The 19,236-nt window shown below is 42.3% G+C and overlaps 3 protein-coding genes across 6 annotated transcripts; 2 read left to right on the forward strand and 1 right to left on the reverse strand.

Annotated features, from left to right (window-relative positions):
- On the forward strand, positions 1-4,274 carry LOC131443547 (zinc finger protein 771-like). The gene is made up of 3 exons (XM_058613237.1): positions 1-301; positions 2,222-2,614; positions 2,889-4,274. The coding sequence occupies exons 1-3, from the start codon at positions 130-132 to the stop codon at positions 3,776-3,778; spliced, it is 1,455 nt and encodes a 484-aa protein (XP_058469220.1). The 5' UTR covers positions 1-129; the 3' UTR covers positions 3,779-4,274.
- Positions 4,275-6,862: 2,588 nt separating this feature from the next.
- LOC131443539 (gastrula zinc finger protein XlCGF57.1-like) lies at positions 6,863-16,016 on the forward strand. 4 transcript variants are annotated; one of them, XM_058613217.1, is made up of 5 exons: positions 6,863-7,158; positions 8,742-9,098; positions 9,363-9,506; positions 10,542-10,594; positions 13,474-13,770. In XM_058613217.1, the coding sequence occupies exons 1-5, from the start codon at positions 6,987-6,989 to the stop codon at positions 13,648-13,650; spliced, it is 903 nt and encodes a 300-aa protein (XP_058469200.1). In that variant the 5' UTR covers positions 6,863-6,986; the 3' UTR covers positions 13,651-13,770. The 4 variants fall into 4 exon arrangements, with proteins under 4 accessions (XP_058469200.1, XP_058469197.1, XP_058469199.1 ...); XM_058613214.1 differs by lacking the exon at positions 10,542-10,594 and having other exon boundaries at positions 13,474-16,016; XM_058613216.1 differs by lacking the exon at positions 13,474-13,770 and having other exon boundaries at positions 10,542-11,083.
- LOC131443564 (E3 ubiquitin/ISG15 ligase TRIM25-like) lies at positions 11,273-12,535 on the reverse strand. Its single transcript, XM_058613262.1, has one exon. The coding sequence runs from the start codon at positions 12,483-12,485 to the stop codon at positions 11,694-11,696; it is 792 nt and encodes a 263-aa protein (XP_058469245.1). The 5' UTR covers positions 12,486-12,535; the 3' UTR covers positions 11,273-11,693.
- Positions 16,017-19,236: the final 3,220 nt, after the last annotated feature.

The raw sequence follows: 19,236 nt of genomic DNA on the forward strand, positions 1-19,236 counted from the left end.
TCGACAACGGTAACATCCAGCGGAAGTAAACAAACCCAAAGCTAACAGCGTTAGCCATTAGCTCAGTTCCGTTCTGTTCGTGTGTCGCAGGTAAAACATTCCAGTTTTGTTGTTTTTAGCGAGGCAGCGATGTCTTCGCTTACGTATTTGAGACATTTAATCTGCGAGCGACTAACTGCTGCTGCCGAGGAAATATTCACGCACGTCGAAAGAATCGTCGTCGAGTACGAGGACGAGGTGGATCGTCAGCGCAGACTGTTGGAGGTCGTTTGTAAACCCCACGACAGGTCACAACGATCAGGTCTGTACAAGCATCTGGATAAATATCTGTGTGTTTAATGTTTATTTATTATTTTGTATTTAGTACGCACACATTCTCGTCTACTCGCTTAAACGAGGGCCAACTTCCGTTAACGTCGGATGCAGGGCCGGTACTATGCCCTAGGCGAGGTTGGGGTTTAATGCCCCCCCCCCCCCCCCCCCCGTTTCTTTCACACACACACCACAGTTAAGTTTGAATTATGGACCAGTTTCTTTGTGTTGTGATTGTTCTTTTCTGTATTGTCTGTTTTTTTTAATAATGCAGCTTTTAAGTGTCCCGATGCTGCAGCCTCAGACGACACTGAAGTTAGCATCCGATTTGCCAGTTTACAATTCGGCACTTAAGGGGAAATTTTACCGAATGTGCAGTGCGACTGTTTGTCCACTGATTATCTTTTTTTTGGGATATTTCTTGATGTGAAAACAATTTAGACGTTTTAGGTATGACATTAAATTTGCTTGACACTCACTATTGTATTTGTGAAACTTATTTTATTTGTGAAAATGCTAAAGGAGAGATGGCCACACGGTGGTATAGTGGTTAGCACTCTCGCCTTGCAGCGAGAAGACCCGGGTTTGAGCCCCGGTTGGAACAAGGGCCTTTCTGCATGGAGTTTGCATGTTCTCCCCGTGTGTGCGTGGGTTCTCTCCGGGTTCTCCGGCTTCCTCCCACAGTCCAAAAACATGCAATGTGGGGATAGGTAAATTGGACACTCTAAATTGACCATAGGAGTGAGTGTGAGAGTGTGTGGCCCTGCGATGGACTGGCGAACTGTCCAGGGTGTACCCCGCCTATCGCCCGATGTAGCTGAGATTGGCACATCACCCCCTGCGACCCTCTGGCGGAGGATAAAGCGGTAGATGATGACTGACTGACTAAAGGGGAGATTTCACCGTTTTTGTTTCATACCTAGACCTCATTAGACCAGGACCCTGAAGATTCATAAAAACACAGTCTTTGATTTGTGAAACCTTTATTCTATTTGTGAAAATGCAATAAATGCACATTTTTCCGTTTTTTCAGCATATAGACCATCTGGACCAGGTCCAGATCAAAAACCACTATACCTACACTTCCCAAATCTGGACTAGATTATCCTACAGACCCTGAAGATTCATAAAAACACAGTCTCTGATTTGTGAAACCTTTATTCTATTTGTGAAAATACAATAAAGGCCTATTTCACCATTTTTTCAGCATATAGACCACTTTGGACCAGGTCCACATCAAAAACCACTGTACCTACACTGTTTTTATGAATCTTCAGGGTCTGTAGGATTATCCAGTCCAGATTTGAGAAGTCTAGGTATAATGGTTTTTGATGTGGATCTGGTCTAATGAGGTCTAGGTATGAAACAAAAACGGTGAAATCTCCCTTTAGCATTTTCACAAATAAAATAAAAGTTTCACAAATACAATAGTGGGTGTCAAGCAAAGTTAATGTCATACCCAAAACGTCTAAAATGTTTTCACATCAAGAAGTGTCCCAAAAAAAAGATAATCAGTGGACAAACAGTCGCACTGCACATTCGGTAAAATTTCCCCTTAACTTTCCCCTTAAGTGCAGAATCGGAAGCTGGCGAATCGGATGCTAACTTCAGCGACGTTTGCCTCAGCCAGGACCTCTTTTTTTACCTGGTTAAATCTGTAATTTACATGTCAGAAAGAATTGCTGTAACTGGCCCTGCACTGTCACCCAGGTTAAAGGAGCTTGCTTGCTCAATCGTTTGATCTTTAATGGTAGTTGGTTTGAATAAAGGTTGTGGACACATTTTGTCCAATCCTATCTTGATTTGGGTTGATTGGAGAAATAACGCTTGCGGTAGTAACAAATGTGCATTGAGTGTTCTCACTCAACCAATAAATGCCCAATCTAAAGCTAATCTTATGTATCTGCAGAGCTTCCACAGCAGAATGTCTGGAATGAGGAGGAGGTTCTCAGTGACCAGCAGCTCTGGAACTGCAAGGAGAGGAACTCCAGTCTGGACCAAGAGGAACCCTTGTCTCTACAGATTAAAGAGGAAGACGAGGAAATCTGCACCAGTCAGGAGCAGTTTGAACTGAAGCAGGAGGCTGATACCTTTATGCTGACTCCTGATGATGAAGAAAGTGATCACATGGAACCAGACTCTGACCACCAGTTCCTCTCTCACAGCCCTCCTATATTTGAGAGTCAAGATCAGACAGGAAGTAAAAAAGCAGAAATAACCATCAACAAGTCTGAGGAAGAGGTGGATCATCAGCGCGTACTGTTGAAAATTGTCTGGGAACATGTAATGTCGCAACAGATAGGTCTGTGAAACCAGAATGATCTTACTTACACTGACAAGTGAATGTGACTCATATTGGACTTATTTCACATGGTTTTCTTCATCCCGTAGTCATGATTGACAACTCCTTGCCCCATCTCCCCAATTGTCCTCAGGTCCTCAAAGGAGCTCATATGCTCCACCTGGAGTAACCCTTTAAGCAGTAACTCATGTGCAATTAGTGTTATTACTCGACCAATAACTGTCCAATCTTATCGCAGTTTTAATATGTTTCTGGTGTTTCTTTGTGTCTCCAGAGCTTCCACAGCAGAATGTCTATAATGATGAGGAGGTTCTCATTGATCAGGAGAGGAACTCCAGTCTGGACCAAAAGGAACCAGAGTCTCTACAGATTAAAGAGGAAGAGGAGGAAATCTATACCAGTCGGAAGCAGGAGCAGCTTGAACTGAAGCAGGAGGCTGATACCTTTATGTTGACTCCTGATAATGTAGAAAGTGATCACATGGAACCAGAACCAGGCACTGACCACCAGCTCTCTCACAGCCCTCCTATAGTTAAGAGTCAAGATAAGACAGTCCACATTAGAGAAATTAGAAGTAAAAAGTCCCATATGTGCAACATTTGTGAGAAATCCTTTGTGAGTAAAGGCCACTTGATTATCCATGAAAGAACTCACACTGGTGAGAAGCCCTATATTTGTAACATTTGTATGAAAAGCTTTGCAGAAAAAGGCAACTTGGTGAACCACATGAGAACTCACACGAGTGAAAGGCCTTATTCTTGTGAAACATGTGGAAAGTGTTTTCGGCAAATTGCGCCTTTGATACAGCACAGAAAAACTCACACGGGTGAGAAGCCCTACGTTTGCAGTGTTTGTAATGCGTGCTTTGGTCTCAAAAGTACCTTGATAAAACACACGAGAACCCACACGGGTGAAAAGCCATTCAATTGCCACATTTGTAAGACATACTTTGGGCATAAAAGCAGCTTGATTAAACACATGAGAACCCACACAGGTGAAAAGCCATATAGTTGTGAACTGTGTGGAAAGTGTTTTCGTCAAAGTTCTCATTTGATTCTCCACAAAAGAACTCACACAGGAGAAAGACCCTATGCTTGCAGCATTTGTGAGAAATGCTTTGTGCAAAAAAACACCTTGAAGAAACACATGAGAACGCACAGGTGAGGCGCCATATACCACTGTAGCACCGTTAAAAGTTTTAAAAAGCATTAATGCATGCATTTCAAACTTAATGAAAAGGTTGCTCGTGTGACACCTCATTTAAACAGAGTCCAACACATCACATACAAGCAGAGTAGTGTTTTGTGTTTCCAGCATTTATTTGCAGAGATTTATCAACAAACCACACAGGAACTGCTGAGTGAAGAGAGAATCAACTGCAGCCTTTGTAGGAAGAAACGTCACAGTATCTGTAGCAGTGTCTTTAGATTTTATATAACTACTGAAATCTTTTGTTTTATAATTTTTATATGATGCTTGTCCTTATTGAAACTGTATTTCTGTCAATTTTATTTCTAGTCTGTTTTTCTTTTTTTACACCACCTGTTTAATAATTACTATTATTATTATTATTGTTATTGTTATTATTATTATTATCATCATCATTCTGTCAATTACAGTCTCACTTTTAATTTGATGTTTAAAGGTCTTCTTCACTTGACTGGCTTGATTTTTTTTGGTATTGATTTGAAAACAAGCAAATATTGAATCTACTGTGGGAGAACTGTGTCTTGTTCCTGCGTGAATCTCTCTACGTTCAGATGACCAGTCGCATCAGATTTGACCGTTTATGTCCGTAGCTGCAAGTGTGTTGCGTCATTTTTCATGCGTCAACAACAGAAAACGTCATAAATGTGAGGCAAGCAGCCATTTAAGCAGGACGTACGTTTCATAAGATCAACCTGAACTGATCCTCAAAGGTGAAAATTCCAGAAGCAAATTTGTGAGTGAGATTTAACACTTATGGAAGGAAATCTTATTTGTAGTAGCAGTAGTTGGAATTCTACTAATTTTAATAATATTATCTAGTTTTGGCTCTTATTAAAATGTGTTTGAAAGATTTTTACTAAACTTAGTGTTGCTGAATAAGTAAAATATCACTGAAAATACACTCTAAAATGTAGTAATAGTATATTAGTCATTGTAGTAATGTGGAATTTCCTTTATTTTACAGAGAAAACTGAATTACAAGTCATAACAATGATTAATTACATTACATTACATTACATGTCATTTAGCAGACGCTTTTATCCAAAGCGACTTACAATAAGTGCATTTAAACATTTGGGTACAAATAAGAGCTAGAAGTAAGAAAGAGCTTCAAGTAAGCCAAACTATGAAGTGCTATGTATAAGTTTTTTTGTTTAGTTATTTTTTTCTCCGTTGTCTTAGTCAAAATGCATGAATAACAAGTCATCGTGAAAAATATGAAATCTGATTTATTAAAAAGAAACTACTGCTACTATAATATAGTAGTAGGGATTTTTGTTCCTGTTGTGCTGCAGTTCCATCTTCCGCACCACAAGGTGGCGGTAGTTTGGACAGTTTAAACTCAAACAACAGGAAACGGAAACAGCGCGTGGGGCTGCCGGTTCTCTGTTGAGAAGACGAAATGTACTTCATGAGGAATAAGGTGCAGGCGGGTCTGATCCTCGGGGTGTATGGGCAAGAGCTGGAGAGGGTTGGATCCCTTAAGTATTTGGGGATGGTGTTTCTGACATGGGGGAGACATGTAATGAGGATAGAAAATAGGGGAAAAAGGGTTTTGAACGTGATGAGGTGCCTAGCAGGTAGAAGTTGGGGGGCTAGTTGTAAGGCTCTGAGGGCAGTGTATGTATCACTGGTGAGGTTAGTGCTGGATTATGGATGTTTTGTGTATGGGTCGGTGGCCCAGACACACCTCCGGAAGCTGGATGGGCTTCAGGCTCAGGCTTTGAGGATTTGCAGTGGGGCATTCAAATCTTCCCCAGTGCCTGCACTGCAAGTGGCCTTGGGTGAAATGCCACTGGAGATAAGGAGAGGGCAGTTCATGGCAAATTACTGGACCAGTCTGCAGGGCCATGGTGAAACGCACCTGATGATGGGGGTGGGACTGCTGGGAGAATGGAAAAAACTTCGGCCGGGTTGGTATGGAAGTGGCGGGAGAGTTTGGAGTGGGGGGTCTTAGTATTAGCCCTTCGGTGGTGTATCCAGATGTGGCTCCTTGGAAGTTGGAGTGGCCAGCAGTGGACTGGTGGCTGCTAGACAAGAAAAAGTCACGAAGAGGGGTGGATTTGGTGGGGGTATTTGAGGATCTAACTCAGACTTGTTATGGGTTAGGGTTAGGGTTAGGGATTTTACCTGGGTTTACACAGATGGTTCGAAGGGTCCAGATACAGGGGTATCGGGGTTCGGGGTAGCTGTTCCGGTGAGGGGTGTGGCAGTCAACAGGAGGACAACGGACAGACTTAGTGTGTACACTGTGGAAATGGTGGCTCTTGGCGCTTAGGTGCGTGAAGCATGCTCGGGTGGAGAGGGCGTTGGTTTGCTGTGACTCGGCTTCAGTGTTGACTAGCCTAAGGTCCTTCCAGTCTTGTAGCAGACAGGGTCTGCTGTATGAAATCCTGATAAATATAACCCAGTGTGTGAGCCAAGGTAGTGTTATAAGGTTACTGAAGGATATTCTCAAAGAGGGTGGAGGGGCTAAGGCGGTGATGGAATTTCTGAAGAGTGTAGGAGTGAATGGAAGAATATGAGGGTAAAAGGGCCCAGATCTGGGAGTAATGTGTATATAAGTGTGTATGTATGTTTATGGGTGTGTAATATATATATAGTAGATATAAGTTAGTATGTACGTATGTTTGTGTGTGAATATGATTATAAATACTTTATTTGTTATTATTATTATTATTTATTTATTATTTAGTAGTAGTAGTCATTCCTTATATTATTTATTTTGTATTAGTATTATTAGTATTTATATTTAGATAAGTGGGAAGTTAAGGAGGGGAGAAAGGAGCTTGACCCACACCCTCGGTCAGTAGGTGGAGTTAATGCCCCATAACGTTGGTGGCCAGCCGTTAAAAACTAAAAGGAAACATAATTATTAGTTTTTTTTATTTTCTTTTTTTTTTGTTTATTTATTTTTCGTAATAGTTCAGTTGGATTAACATTTCGATCCACACTCCATACCAGATGGTGGCGGTAATGCACCAAATCGTTGTTTGCCAACCGCCATTAAACCTCAAAAAAGAAGAAGAAGAAGAAAAGAAGGAACCAGCGCGTCTAGCTTGGACTGTTAGCTCGCTCTGTTGACAGTAAAGTAGAAAGGCGGTGGTGGTTTTCTTTTTTATGTATCGCGGTTAAATGTTCCAGTGTTTTTAACGAAGCAGCGATGTCTTCGCGTCAGTTTTTGAGAGGTTTGATAAACGAGCGACTAACTGCTGCCGCTGAAGAAATATTCACACACGTAGAAAATATAATCGTCCAGTACGAGAAAGAGGTGGATCGTCAGCGAGAACTGTTGGAGGTCGTTTGTCAACCTCAAGTCAAGTTACAGCGGATAGGTCTGTACAAAACAATTATCTTATTAATCAACACTAACAAGTCAACGTGACTCACGTGAGACTTATTTTGTTCATTAGACGGTCGCTTTGACAAATAAAACGCCTCTTGTCTCATCATGCAAACTTGCTAGTTTAACTAGTTATTGATAAAATACACCCAATCTAATTAACCGATTATCAAAATACTTGACGATTGATAATTAAATCATTGTCGCAGTCCATTCGAAATTGATCGATAATACTTTACTGTCAAAGTTGATTGTGAAAATTGACTAGCACAACAACAAAACAAAAACAAGACAGAAAGGTAAGTACTAGAATCACATAATACAGTTCAGTACACCTGATCTGGGATTAAATTCCATATTTAACTTTAGGATTGACTGATGCACTTTCGACAGATTTTTTATTGATTCAATAGTGCAAAACAAACAACAAAAAAAGCAAATTTATTCTCCTCAAACCTAAACATGAATAACGAGTCAATTCTAATACATTTTGAAGCGTTAATGTGCTGTCAACTCAATGTTATTGAGTTGATCAATAACCTCCAACCCCATTACATGGATGTTGGAGCAACTCCAATCATAGGGACGAGGCTGCATTCCTCTGGTCCCTCCCTCCTCAGCACAGTCTGTCCTCAGCATTGTCTCGTGACTCAAACGTATATAATTTTGTTATAATCCTCCTATTCCTCCTTGTTCACCTACATTGTCTTGCTGTGTTGTAGCTGCTACTTGTGACTAAATGCCAGTCAACATGGTGTCAAGACCTTCCTGTACTTTGTTTTAACTGGAAATGTGTAACTTTGGGACTTTAAAGCTACACTGTGTATGCAGCGGCAGAGCAGGGGCGGGTGGAGGCAATATGCATTTATCCCTTCACTCTGCTTAAAGTACCACATTTTTGAGCAGTAGAGTTAATTTCTGAACGTTTTTGTTGACACTTTGTGTTTACAGTCTAACTCCGACCTATTTGCAGTCATCTCACTTGACGAACACAATGTTGCTTTGGCCTCCGTCTGTCTTGACATAAAACAGTCTCAGTGATTTTTATATTATTACATTACATATTAGAGCTGCAACTAACGATTATTTTCATAATCGATTAATCTGTCGATTATTTTCTCGATTAATCGTTTGGTCTATAAAATATCAGAAAACCTTAAAAAATGTTGATGTGTTTGTCAAACCTGGAAAATGATGATGTTCTCAAATGTCTTGTTTTGTCCACAAACCAAAATGATTCACTTTTAATGATTTCTTTGTTATCCAGAGCAAAGAGTTGAAGAAAGTACTCGCATTTAAGAAGCTTAAACAATCAGAAATCTTGTTTTAATCATGAAAAAAACTTCAAACCGATTATCGATTATCAAAATAGTTGTCGATTAATTTAGTAATCGATTAATCGTTTCAGCTCTATTACATATACATTATTGTGATAAGAATGTCACTGGTAGCATGAGCAGTCTTAAAGAAAATGTCACACTTTTACCACTTATTTGTAAAGTTTGACTTTTCTTTTACTGTATTGCTTTTGTCACAGTTTTAATCTGTTCCTTGTACCTCTTGTTTCTCCTCCAGAGCTTCCACAGCAGCGCGTCTATAATGAGGATGAGGAGGAGGTTCTCTCTGAGCAGCAACTCTGTAACCAGCAGAGGCACTCCAGGCTGGACCAAGAGGAACCAGAGTCTCTACAGATTAAAGAGGAAGAGGAGGAAATATGCACCAGTCAGGAGCAGCTTGAACTGAAGCAGGAGGCTGATACCATAATGTTGACTCCTGATGATGAAGAAAGTGATCACACGGAACCAGAACCTCCTCCTATATTTAAGAGCCAAGATCAGACAGGAAGTAAACATTTAGAGAGAACCATCGTCGGGTACGAGGAAGAGGTGGAAAGAGGTGTTTGGAAACCTGACGTGAAGTCACAACAGATAGGTCTGTGAAACCACAGTGGTCTTAATCAATACTAACAAACGAATGTGCCTCATATTGGAATTATTTCCACGTGTCTTTTTTTCTTTTGTAGTTGCACCAGATCTTATTTATAAGAGTCAACAAATGGACTCTGGGGACTTTTGAAACTGTTTTGTATTCAGTGTTTTTCCCTAAGCATCTATCCTAAATATTGAGTTGGATAATGACTTGAGTTAAATCACGTTGCTTTTATCACAGTTGTATCCTGTGTCTTTGTGTCTCCAGAACTTCCACAGCAGCAGGTCTTCATAGAGGAGGAGGAGGAAGAAGAGGAGGTTCTCACTGAGCAGCAGCTCTGGAACCAGGAGAGGAACTCTGGTCTGGAGTGTCTACAGATTAAAGAGGAAGAGGAGTCTGGAAGTTTTACAGGTGAAAAAGTCTTTTGAAAAAACACTTTATTGGAACACATTCAGAAAATATTGGAAAATATTGTTTGTGCAGTTTTTAAACTTTATTCCAAGAAAAAAAACTGCTTCTCTTAGGCATAGGCAAAAAATAATCCATCCAACCGATGAGTCAATATCCTTATGAAGTGCCTTTGGTGTCCTCATCAGACTCACTCAGTCATCATGAAAATGTAGCAGAATAATGAAAGACTGATGTCTTATTATAAGTGGCCAAACATTTACACACATATCAGTACAATGATAAGTCTCTTAAAATGTGTTTCCTTCATTTTATCCATTTTTTTTTTCATTGGATGTACGTGATTTTGGCATGTCCCACACACTGCTCTGCTAACAACAGTGTGTGTAATAAGTGGTTAAATGATACTAAATCAATTTTTTTTTTACACGGTTTTATTGTCCACAATAAGTTATTTGATAAAACAAGTCATTTTGATCATATATATTCTATTTTCATAATCATATTGAACATTTTGCAGAGAGGAATGAAGGTTAGTCGCAGCAAGACAGAATATATGTGTGTGAATGAGAGGAACCCAAGTGGAACCATGAGGCTACAGGGAGTGGAGGATTTTAAGTATTTAGGGTCAACAGTCCAGAGCAGTGGAGATTGTGGAAAAGATTCAAGATTCAAGTTTTTTATTTGTCACATGTGGATGTACAAGTACACCCCCAGTGAAATGACTTTACAACAAGCCCCACTGTGCAACTGTGCAGCAATAAAATAAAAATGAAAATAAATTTAAATTTAAAACCCAAAATAGCAAAATAACTATCTATATTATATTATTTACATAAGTTATAAGTACACAGGAAACATATTGAACATGTACATAGCAGCAGTATGAATTAAATGTGTGTGTGGGGTGTGTGTGAATGGGTTGAATGTGTGTATGTGTGTGGAGGGCTGAGTATTCATGTGGGTGGTTGAAAGTTCAGCATCCTGATGGCCTGAGGTAAGAAGCTCGTACTCAGCCTCTCTGTTTTGGCCATGCAGGAGCGGAGACGTTTGCCAGACAGCAGCCACTGGAACAGTCTGTTAAATGGGTGGTGAGTGTCCTTTATGATCCTCCTTGCTCTGCTGGTGCAGCGCCTGGTGTAGATCTCCTGCAGAGTGGGCAGTGCTGTCCTGGTGGAGCGTTCAGCACAGCGGATCACTCTGTGGAGAGCTGTCCTGTCCCTGGCAGTGCAACTACCGTACCACGCAGTGATACCCAGAAGCAGAGTGAGGTGTTCAGCCCCAGGTCCTTGAGCTTTGACACCAGTCTGTGGGGAACTATGGTGTTGAATGCGGAGCTGTAGTCGATGAACAGCAGCCGCACATAGTTCCCCTTTCCACTGTCCAGGTGGGTGAGGGTGGAGTGGAGGACGTGGGTGATGGCATCATCAGTGCTCCTATTAGGGCGATAGGCGAACTGAAGAGGGTCAAGTGATTTGGGCAGTGAAGCGCAGATGAAGTCCTTGATCAGTCTTTCAAAGCACTTCATCACTACGGAGGTGAGTGCTACTGGGCGGTAATCATGCAGGCAGGGCGGGGCTTCTTTGGAACAGGGATGATGGTGGACCTCTTGAAGCAGGCAGGGACAACGGAGTGAGCCAGGGACAGGTTGAAAATAGAGGTGAAGACGGGCTAGCTGCCCAGCACATGATTTCAGCACCCGGCCGGGGTTGCCATCAGGGCCGGCAGCCTTCCTGCTGTTCACACGCCTCAGAACTCTCGTCACGTCGTGCTCTGAGACGGACATTGCGTGGTAATCACCAGTGTTTAAGCTGGGCTCCTCCGCGTTAGCGCTAGCTGCAACGCTAGAGGTCTCGAAGTGTGCGAAAAGGAGTTCAATTCCTCTGCTAGCGAAGGATCCACAGCAGCCAATGATTCTTAACGTCCTCTATAGTCCGTGATATTCCGAAGTCCCTGCCACATACGCCTTGTGTCCCGATCACCCAGCGATGCCTCCACTTTGTCTTTGTACCGCCATTGTGGCCTCTGATTGGGCAGACCATCGTCTGACCTGCCTCGTTGCCGGGGCAACCGCCCTTAGCTTCTGTTTATACTCCGGCATGAGGAAGATGGTGAGTATATTGGTAGAAGGATGCTTCTTCAGCTCAGTGAGCTCCTGCTGAAGCTTCTCCTCAACGTCTCTGACTCGACTCACCTCGGTTTCCTGCTTGGATCTGATCTGCTGCTTCTTTTCTGCAGGAGACGCATCATCTCAGTGAAGGTATTGTCAGTGTCTTCCACTGCTTTATCAGCAGAGAGAGTGAGAGCCTTCACGTCCTGTTGAAGCACCTTCATGTCTATGTCTATGTCTTGGACTCTCTGCTGGATTTCTTCTAGGCTCAGGTCCATCTCTCTCTGCTTCTGCGTTCTCTCTGCTGCAGGTGTGACCATGTCATGGTCTTTATGTTCGTCCACAGAGCAGAGATAACAGATGCACTGATCAGTGCGGCAGAACATCTTCATCACCTCATCAGGAAGAAGCCAGATGTTCTCCTGGAGGTTCTTGGACGGCTCCACCAGCTTGTGTTTCTTAAATGCAGGTGATTGATAATGAGGCTGGAGATGTTCCTCACAGTAAGACGCCAAACAAACCAAACAGGACTTAAGAGATTTCAGTTTCCTGCCAGTGCAGAAATCACAGGCCACATCTTCAGCTCCAGCATAGCAGTGATCAGCAGGAGCAGCTGGGAGTCCAGTCTCCTTCTCCTCCTCCACTAAATTAGCTAATATCGTGCTTTTCATCAGTTCAGGCCTCAGTGTGAAGGCCTTTCTACACTGAGGGCAGCTGTAGATCTTCTTCTTATCCTCTTTGTCCCAGTGGTCTTTAATACAGTTCATACAGAAGCTGTGTCCACAGGTAAGAGTCACTGGATCCTTGAGAAGATCCAAACAGATGGAACAAGAGAAAGTTTCTTTCTGCAGCTGAACTCCTGTCTGTGCCATTTCACCTCACGACGACTGTCTGAGTTTTTCTTCCTCACAAGTGGAACCAGTTTGAGCTTGTTTGTGCAGTGTCTTTGTCAAACCACTCCCCTCCCCACTCCCACACTGACATGGAGTGAACTCTGTATTTAGGGACACTCCCTGCTGAGTGAACTTCCCTGATCACAGATTAACAGACAGACAGACCTGTTTGTTTGTCCTCCTGAGCAGACAATCATGACACCAAAGTGTCTGAAATATTTCTGCTTCTACACATTACATGGTGTCTCTACTTAATGTTACCGCTAATGACAGTTGTGGAATGACGACTAACACTAATAATAATATAAAGAACGGCCATAAGCTATTTTGATTGCTGAGCATTATGGCAAAATGTTTTTTGATGACTGAAAATAAGAGGTCAACAAATACTAACATTTACACTTGATACTGGTTAAAAATGTTTAATATTGAATACAATTTTTTTTAATGTGTCGACACAAACAAATGTATATGTAACCGCATAATTTGAACCAACTGAGTTTCACAAGAAAAAAATATCTCTATATTTGACAATAAAGAAAAAATGTGTTTTTAATTGTTTAAGTCATTCATTGTTCATAACAGATTATATCAATGGACACAATGTTTCAGGAAAACAACTCTAAAGCCTGTCTCATCCTTAAAATAAACAGCATATTCTGAACGCACTAGTGACACTTTTTACCACATTTTAGAGGAAGTTGAATATCACTTATCTTAGATCAGTCGTCACTGATTCACACCACTGTATTTTAATTTTGGCGATAATGGTGTTACTTCAAGAGCTCAATATTTTTTCAGGTGGTACTTGGTATAAAATGTTTGAGAACCACTGTCTTCGTCGATACATATTGCCCACCTCTAGACCTACCATTACACTACACAACAATAGCATGACACTTGCTCTCTTAATCTTGGCGTAGAACCCTAGTTGAAATCTATTCCTTGTGTCTCTTTTTGTCCCCAGAGTGTCCACCGTGTCTTGTCTGTAAGGAGGACGAGGTTCTCAATGACCAGAAGCTCTGGAACCAGGAGAGAAACTCCAGTCTGGACCAAGAGGAACCACAGATTGAAGAGGAACAGGAATCAAGTGAAAGATTTAATGAATCTAATCAACAAATACAAGGACATGATCATCATTTAAAATCTCACATGAGAAGTGATACGAGCGAGGAGCCGTATTCCTGTGGGATATGTGACAAATATTTTGTGAGCAGAAGCAATTTGACAGTCCACATCAGAACTCACTCGGATGAGAAGACGCACGTTTGCAAAACCTGTAAGAAAGGTTTTGGAAAGAAAAGTAACCTGTTGGCGCACATAAGAACTCACACAGGCGAGAAGCCATATATTTGCAACACCTGTAACAAAGGTTTTGCGCAGCAAAGTACCTTGTTGACCCATGTGAATTCCCATGTGGGTGTGAAGCCGTACTCCTGCGACACCTGTGGGAAAAGATTCATTCATCACAAAAGTTTGAGGTATCACATGTCGGTTCACACGGGTGAAACTCCATATGTTTGCAACATCTGTCACAAAGGTTTCGCTCAGCCAAGTAACTTGTTGATCCACATGAGAACCCACACAGGTGAGAAGCCATATTTCTGCGATATGTGCGGTAAACATTTCGCTCACAGTCATCACTTGAAATATCACATGACAACTCACTCGGATGACAAGCCCTTTATCTGCAGCACCTGCATGAAAGGTTTTACACAGGAAAGGGCCTTATTGGCACACATGACAACTCACACAGGTGAGAGGCAACATGTTTGTGACGCGTGTGGTAAACGTTTTGCGCACAGTCATCATTTGAAAGATCACATGAGAACTCACACAGGTGAAAAGCCGCATACTTGCAACACCTGCAAGAAAAGTTTTGCGCAAAAAAATGCCTTGTCGGTCCACATGAGAACTCACACAGGCGAGAAGCCCTACATTTGCAAAACCTGTAACAAAGGTTTCACCCAGCAAGGCACTCTGATGGTCCACATGAGAACCCACATGGGTGAGAACCCACACATTTGCAACACCTGTACAAAAGTTTTTCCACAGCGAAGTGCCCTGTTGGTCCACATGAGAACCCACACAGATGAGAAGCCATATGTTTGTGACATATGTGGTAAACATTTTGCGTACAGTCGTCGTTTGAAAGATCACATGAGAACTCACACGGGTGAGAAGCCATATGCTTGCGACGTGTGTGGTAAACGTTTTACACACAGTCACCATTTGAAAGACCACATGAGAACTCACACGGGTGAGAAACCGCATACTTGCAACACATGCAAGAAATGTTTTGCTCAAAAAAATGCCTTGTTGGTCCACATGAGAACTCACACAGGCGAGAAGCCCTACGTTTGCAACACCTGTAACAAAGGTTTCACCCAGCAAGGGACCCTGGTGGTCCACATGAGAACCCACACAGGTGAGAACCGGCACATTTGCAACACCTGTAAGAAAGTTTTTGTAAGCAAAAGTAAGTTGTTGATGCACATGCAAATTCACAGCAATGATGCTCCCACAACACCTGATGAAGAGCAAGTAATTATCATTCAAGTTTGAGAATTCACATGACCAGTGCTGTACCCAGTCAATATTTTGTGGGTTTTGGTGTGTGTGTTTTTGGTTTGTTGTGTGTTGCATTTACTATCCAAGTGTAGCTTTGTTCGTTTCGGTACTATACGGTACGTATTGTTCTGCTTTTCTATTATTTCTGTATTCTAGCACCAAAATAATCAACCCCAACTCTTCCATTTTTCAGTACCCTTCCACAGAGTATTGGTACAGTACGGCATGGGTGGAGGTAGACCCACGACTGTCAGCTGATTGGGCGACAGAAAAGTGTCACTCCCTTGAGACTGGTGTTCCTTCAACACCCGCGGTCCATTCTCATACAAAGCTTCACATCTTTTTAAGACAAACGGCCACAAACTGAGCAGAAAAAACAAGCTGCTTGACATTCTAAACTGTTATCGCATTAGATTTGATTGATTTGATGGCTGATGCGGTCATTGGGCACAGCACACAGCATGTGGACCCAACGCGTCCACATGCTGTGCATGTGAATTGCGCTATCAACTTGCGGGCTGAAGCCCCACTCACCAAGCCAAGAAAACATTTTGACAACAGAAGTAGTCACCAAGGATAGTCATCTGAGCCATGACCTGGCGATCCTCGAACCGGCTGACTCCCCAACTCCCCTGCCCGACAGGCCTTTCAACTGTGAGCCGCTCAAACCAGATGTGTCTGAGTGAGCTGTAGCATTTTTCTCTTCTGTGATAGGAATGTGTCCTATTCCCTGCGTCCAGACTTGTACCGCCACCTGATGAAGGACAATGAGAGGGATAGCGGACAGCGAGGGAGATGAGCAGACACGTACAGCGTTTCTTTACTACAGATGCAGAGGTTGAAGTTTCCTAGATTAGACGACAAGGCAGTTAGTGGGAAATAATCTGGTAACTCCAAAAAGTGGAAAATGCACATTAAAACTCATGTTATGTAAATAATTGCTAATTTGTGTCTAAAGTCATTGTCTTGGGGTTTTCTGTATAGAATTACACTTTAAAAATGTACCAATCTTAATCTTTTGTTTACCTAAATTGATCAACCAAAGCATATTCTACCAGAGTCAGAGATGCTTCAACTCTTGCCTGATCATCAAAATGATATGTTCTATGTATATGCATGAAAATATATATATATATATACGTATATATATAAATATATACGTATATATATATATGCATATATATATATATATATACATACATACAGTGGGTTGCATATATATCCGCACAGAATATTGGGGAGCAGACAGCATCATGAAGTCCAAGGAACACACCAGACCGGTCTGGGATAAGGTTGTGGAGAAGTATAAAGCTGGTTTAGGCTATAAGAAGATTTCCAAATCTTTGAACATCTCTCGGAGTACTGTTAAATACACTATCCAGAAATGGAAAGAGTATGGCATCACTGCAAACCTACCAAGACAGGGCACCCTCCTAAACTTACTGGCCGAACAAGGAGAGGACTGATCAGAGCTGTAACCAAGAAGCCCATGATGACCTTGGATGAACTGCAGAGAGCCACAGCTCAGGTGGGGGAACCTGTCCACAGGTCAACTATTAGTCGTACACTGCACAAATCTGGCATTTATGGAAGAGTGGCTAGAAGAAAGCTATTCTTAAAAAAAAAAACATGGGTGATACAGCAAACGTGGAAGCAGGTGCTTTGGTCAGATGAAACCAAAATTGAACTTTTTGGGCAAAATGCAAAATGCTATGTTTGGCGTAAAAGAAACACTGCACGTCACCCTGAAAACACCATCCCCACTCAAACGTGGTGGTGGTAGCATCATGCCCTGGGCGTGCTTCTCTTCAGCAGGGACAGGGAAGCTGGTTAGAGTTGATGGGAAGATGGATGGAGCCAAATACAGGGCAATCTTGGATGAAAACTTGTTGGAGTCTGCAAAAGACTTGAGACTGGGGCAGAGGTTCACCTTCCAGCAAGACAATGACCCTAAACATAAAGCCAGGGCAACAATGGAATGGTTGAAAATATCCATGTGTTTAGAATGGTGTTAGAAAGTCAAAGCCCAGACCTAAATCCAATTGAGAATATGTGGAAAGATCTGAAAACTGCAGTTCACAAGCGCTCACCATCTAATCTAACTGAGCTTGAGCTGTTTTGCAAAGAAGAATGGGCAAAACTTCCAGTCTCAAGATGTGCAAGGCTGGTAGAGACATACCCCAACACACTTGAAGCTGTAATTGCAGCAAAAGGGGGTTCCACAAAGTATTGACTCAGGGGGGTAGATACTTTTGCACACCCCACTTTTCAGTTTTGTATTTATGAAAAAAGTTCAAAAGCATGAATACATTTCATTTCACTTCACGATTGTGTGTCCCTTAGTGTGTGTCTTTCACATAAAATTTCAATTGAATACGTTTATGTTTCTGGTCCTAGCATCGCAAAATGTTGAAAAGTTAAAGGGGTGCGGATATTTATGCAACCCACTGTGTGTGTGTGTGTATATATATGTATATGTATATATATATATGTATATATATATTTCCCACATTGATTTCCCTTTGTACAGTTTTTTTTTTGTTTAAATGTTTTTCAAATTCAAGTTTTCATAAACATACAATAGAGTCCACAGGTCACTTGTGCTGTCTTTCACAAGTCAACAGGACTCTGAATGATGTGTTCACTGACCTGTGGACTCTGAGTGACACAATAGGGTTATGCATCACTCAGGGTCCACAGGTCAGTGAACGCAGCATTTAGAGTCCACAGGTCAGTGAACGCAGCATTTAGAGCCCACCACTCAGTGAACACATCGCTCAGAGGTCGAAGCTTCTTCTACTTCCAGAGAATTAGACGACAAGGCAGTTAGTGTGAAATAATCTGGTAACTCCAAAGAGTTGAAAATGGATAAAAGCATCTGCTAAATGACATGTAATGTAATGTAATTTAATGCTCAGTGTCCACAGGTCAGTGAACGCAGCATTTAGAGCCCACGGGTTAGTGAACACATCACTCAGTGTCCACAGGTCAGTGAACGCAGCATTTAGAGTCCACAGGTCAGTGAACGCAGCATTTAGAGTCCAGCATTTAGAGTCCACAGGTCAGTGAACGCAGCATTTAGAGTCCACAGGTCAGTGAACGCAGCATTTAGAGTCCACAGGTCAGTGAACGCAGCATTTAAAGTCTATGGGTCAGTGTACACATTGCTCAGGGTCCACAGGTCAGTGTAGGAATCACTCAGCGTCAACAGGTCAGTGAAAGCTGCATTTAGAGTCCACGGGTCAACGAACACATCACTCGGAGTCCACAGGTCAGTGTATGAATCACTTAGCGTCAACAGGTCAGTAAACGCAGCATTTAGAGTCCACGGGTCAGCGAACACATCGCTCAGGGTCCACAGGTCAGTGAAAGCTGCATTTAGAGTCCACGGGTCAGCGAACACATCACTCTGAGTCCACAGGTCAGTGTATGAATCACTTAGCGTCAACAGGTCAGTGAACGCAGCATTTAGAGTCCACGGGTCAGCGAACACATCACTCAGAGTCCACAGGTCAGTGAATGCAGCATTTAGAGTCCACAGGTCAGTGAACACAGCATTTAGAGTCCATGGGTCAGTGTACACATTGCTCAGGGTCCACAGGTCAGTGAACGCATAACTCAGCGTCCACACGTCAAGGAATACAGCATTTACGGTCCACAGGTCAGTGAACGCATTGCTTGGGGTCCACAGATCAGTGAATACAGCATCCACAGGTCAGTGAACACATCACTCAGAGTCCATAGGTTCGTGAACACATCTCTCAGAGTCCACATGTCAGTGAACGCATCACTCAGTGAACGCATCGCTCAGGATCCACAGATCAGTGAATACAGCATTTGCAGGTCGGTGAACGCATCACTCAGCGTCCACAGATCAGTGAACACATCACTCAGCGTCTACAGATTAGTGAACGCATCGCTCAGGTCCACAGGTCAGTGAACGCAGCATTTCGAGTCCACGGGTCAGTAAATGTAGCGGTGACCCAACAGGTCAGTCAACGCATCACTCATGCAAAGACACAGTTCAGTCTTACTTAGATCAGATACCTGCTTTGTTGTTGTGGATGGCAACGCAAAACGATTTATGAATCCAGCAGACAAACATTTGTAATATATTGGCCTGCAACTCAATTAATCAATTAATACATGTATTGTTATC

Source organism: Solea solea, chromosome 17, assembly GCF_958295425.1.
Source record: "Solea solea chromosome 17, fSolSol10.1, whole genome shotgun sequence".
In the NCBI taxonomy this organism is placed as follows: domain Eukaryota; kingdom Metazoa; phylum Chordata; class Actinopteri; order Pleuronectiformes; family Soleidae; genus Solea; species Solea solea.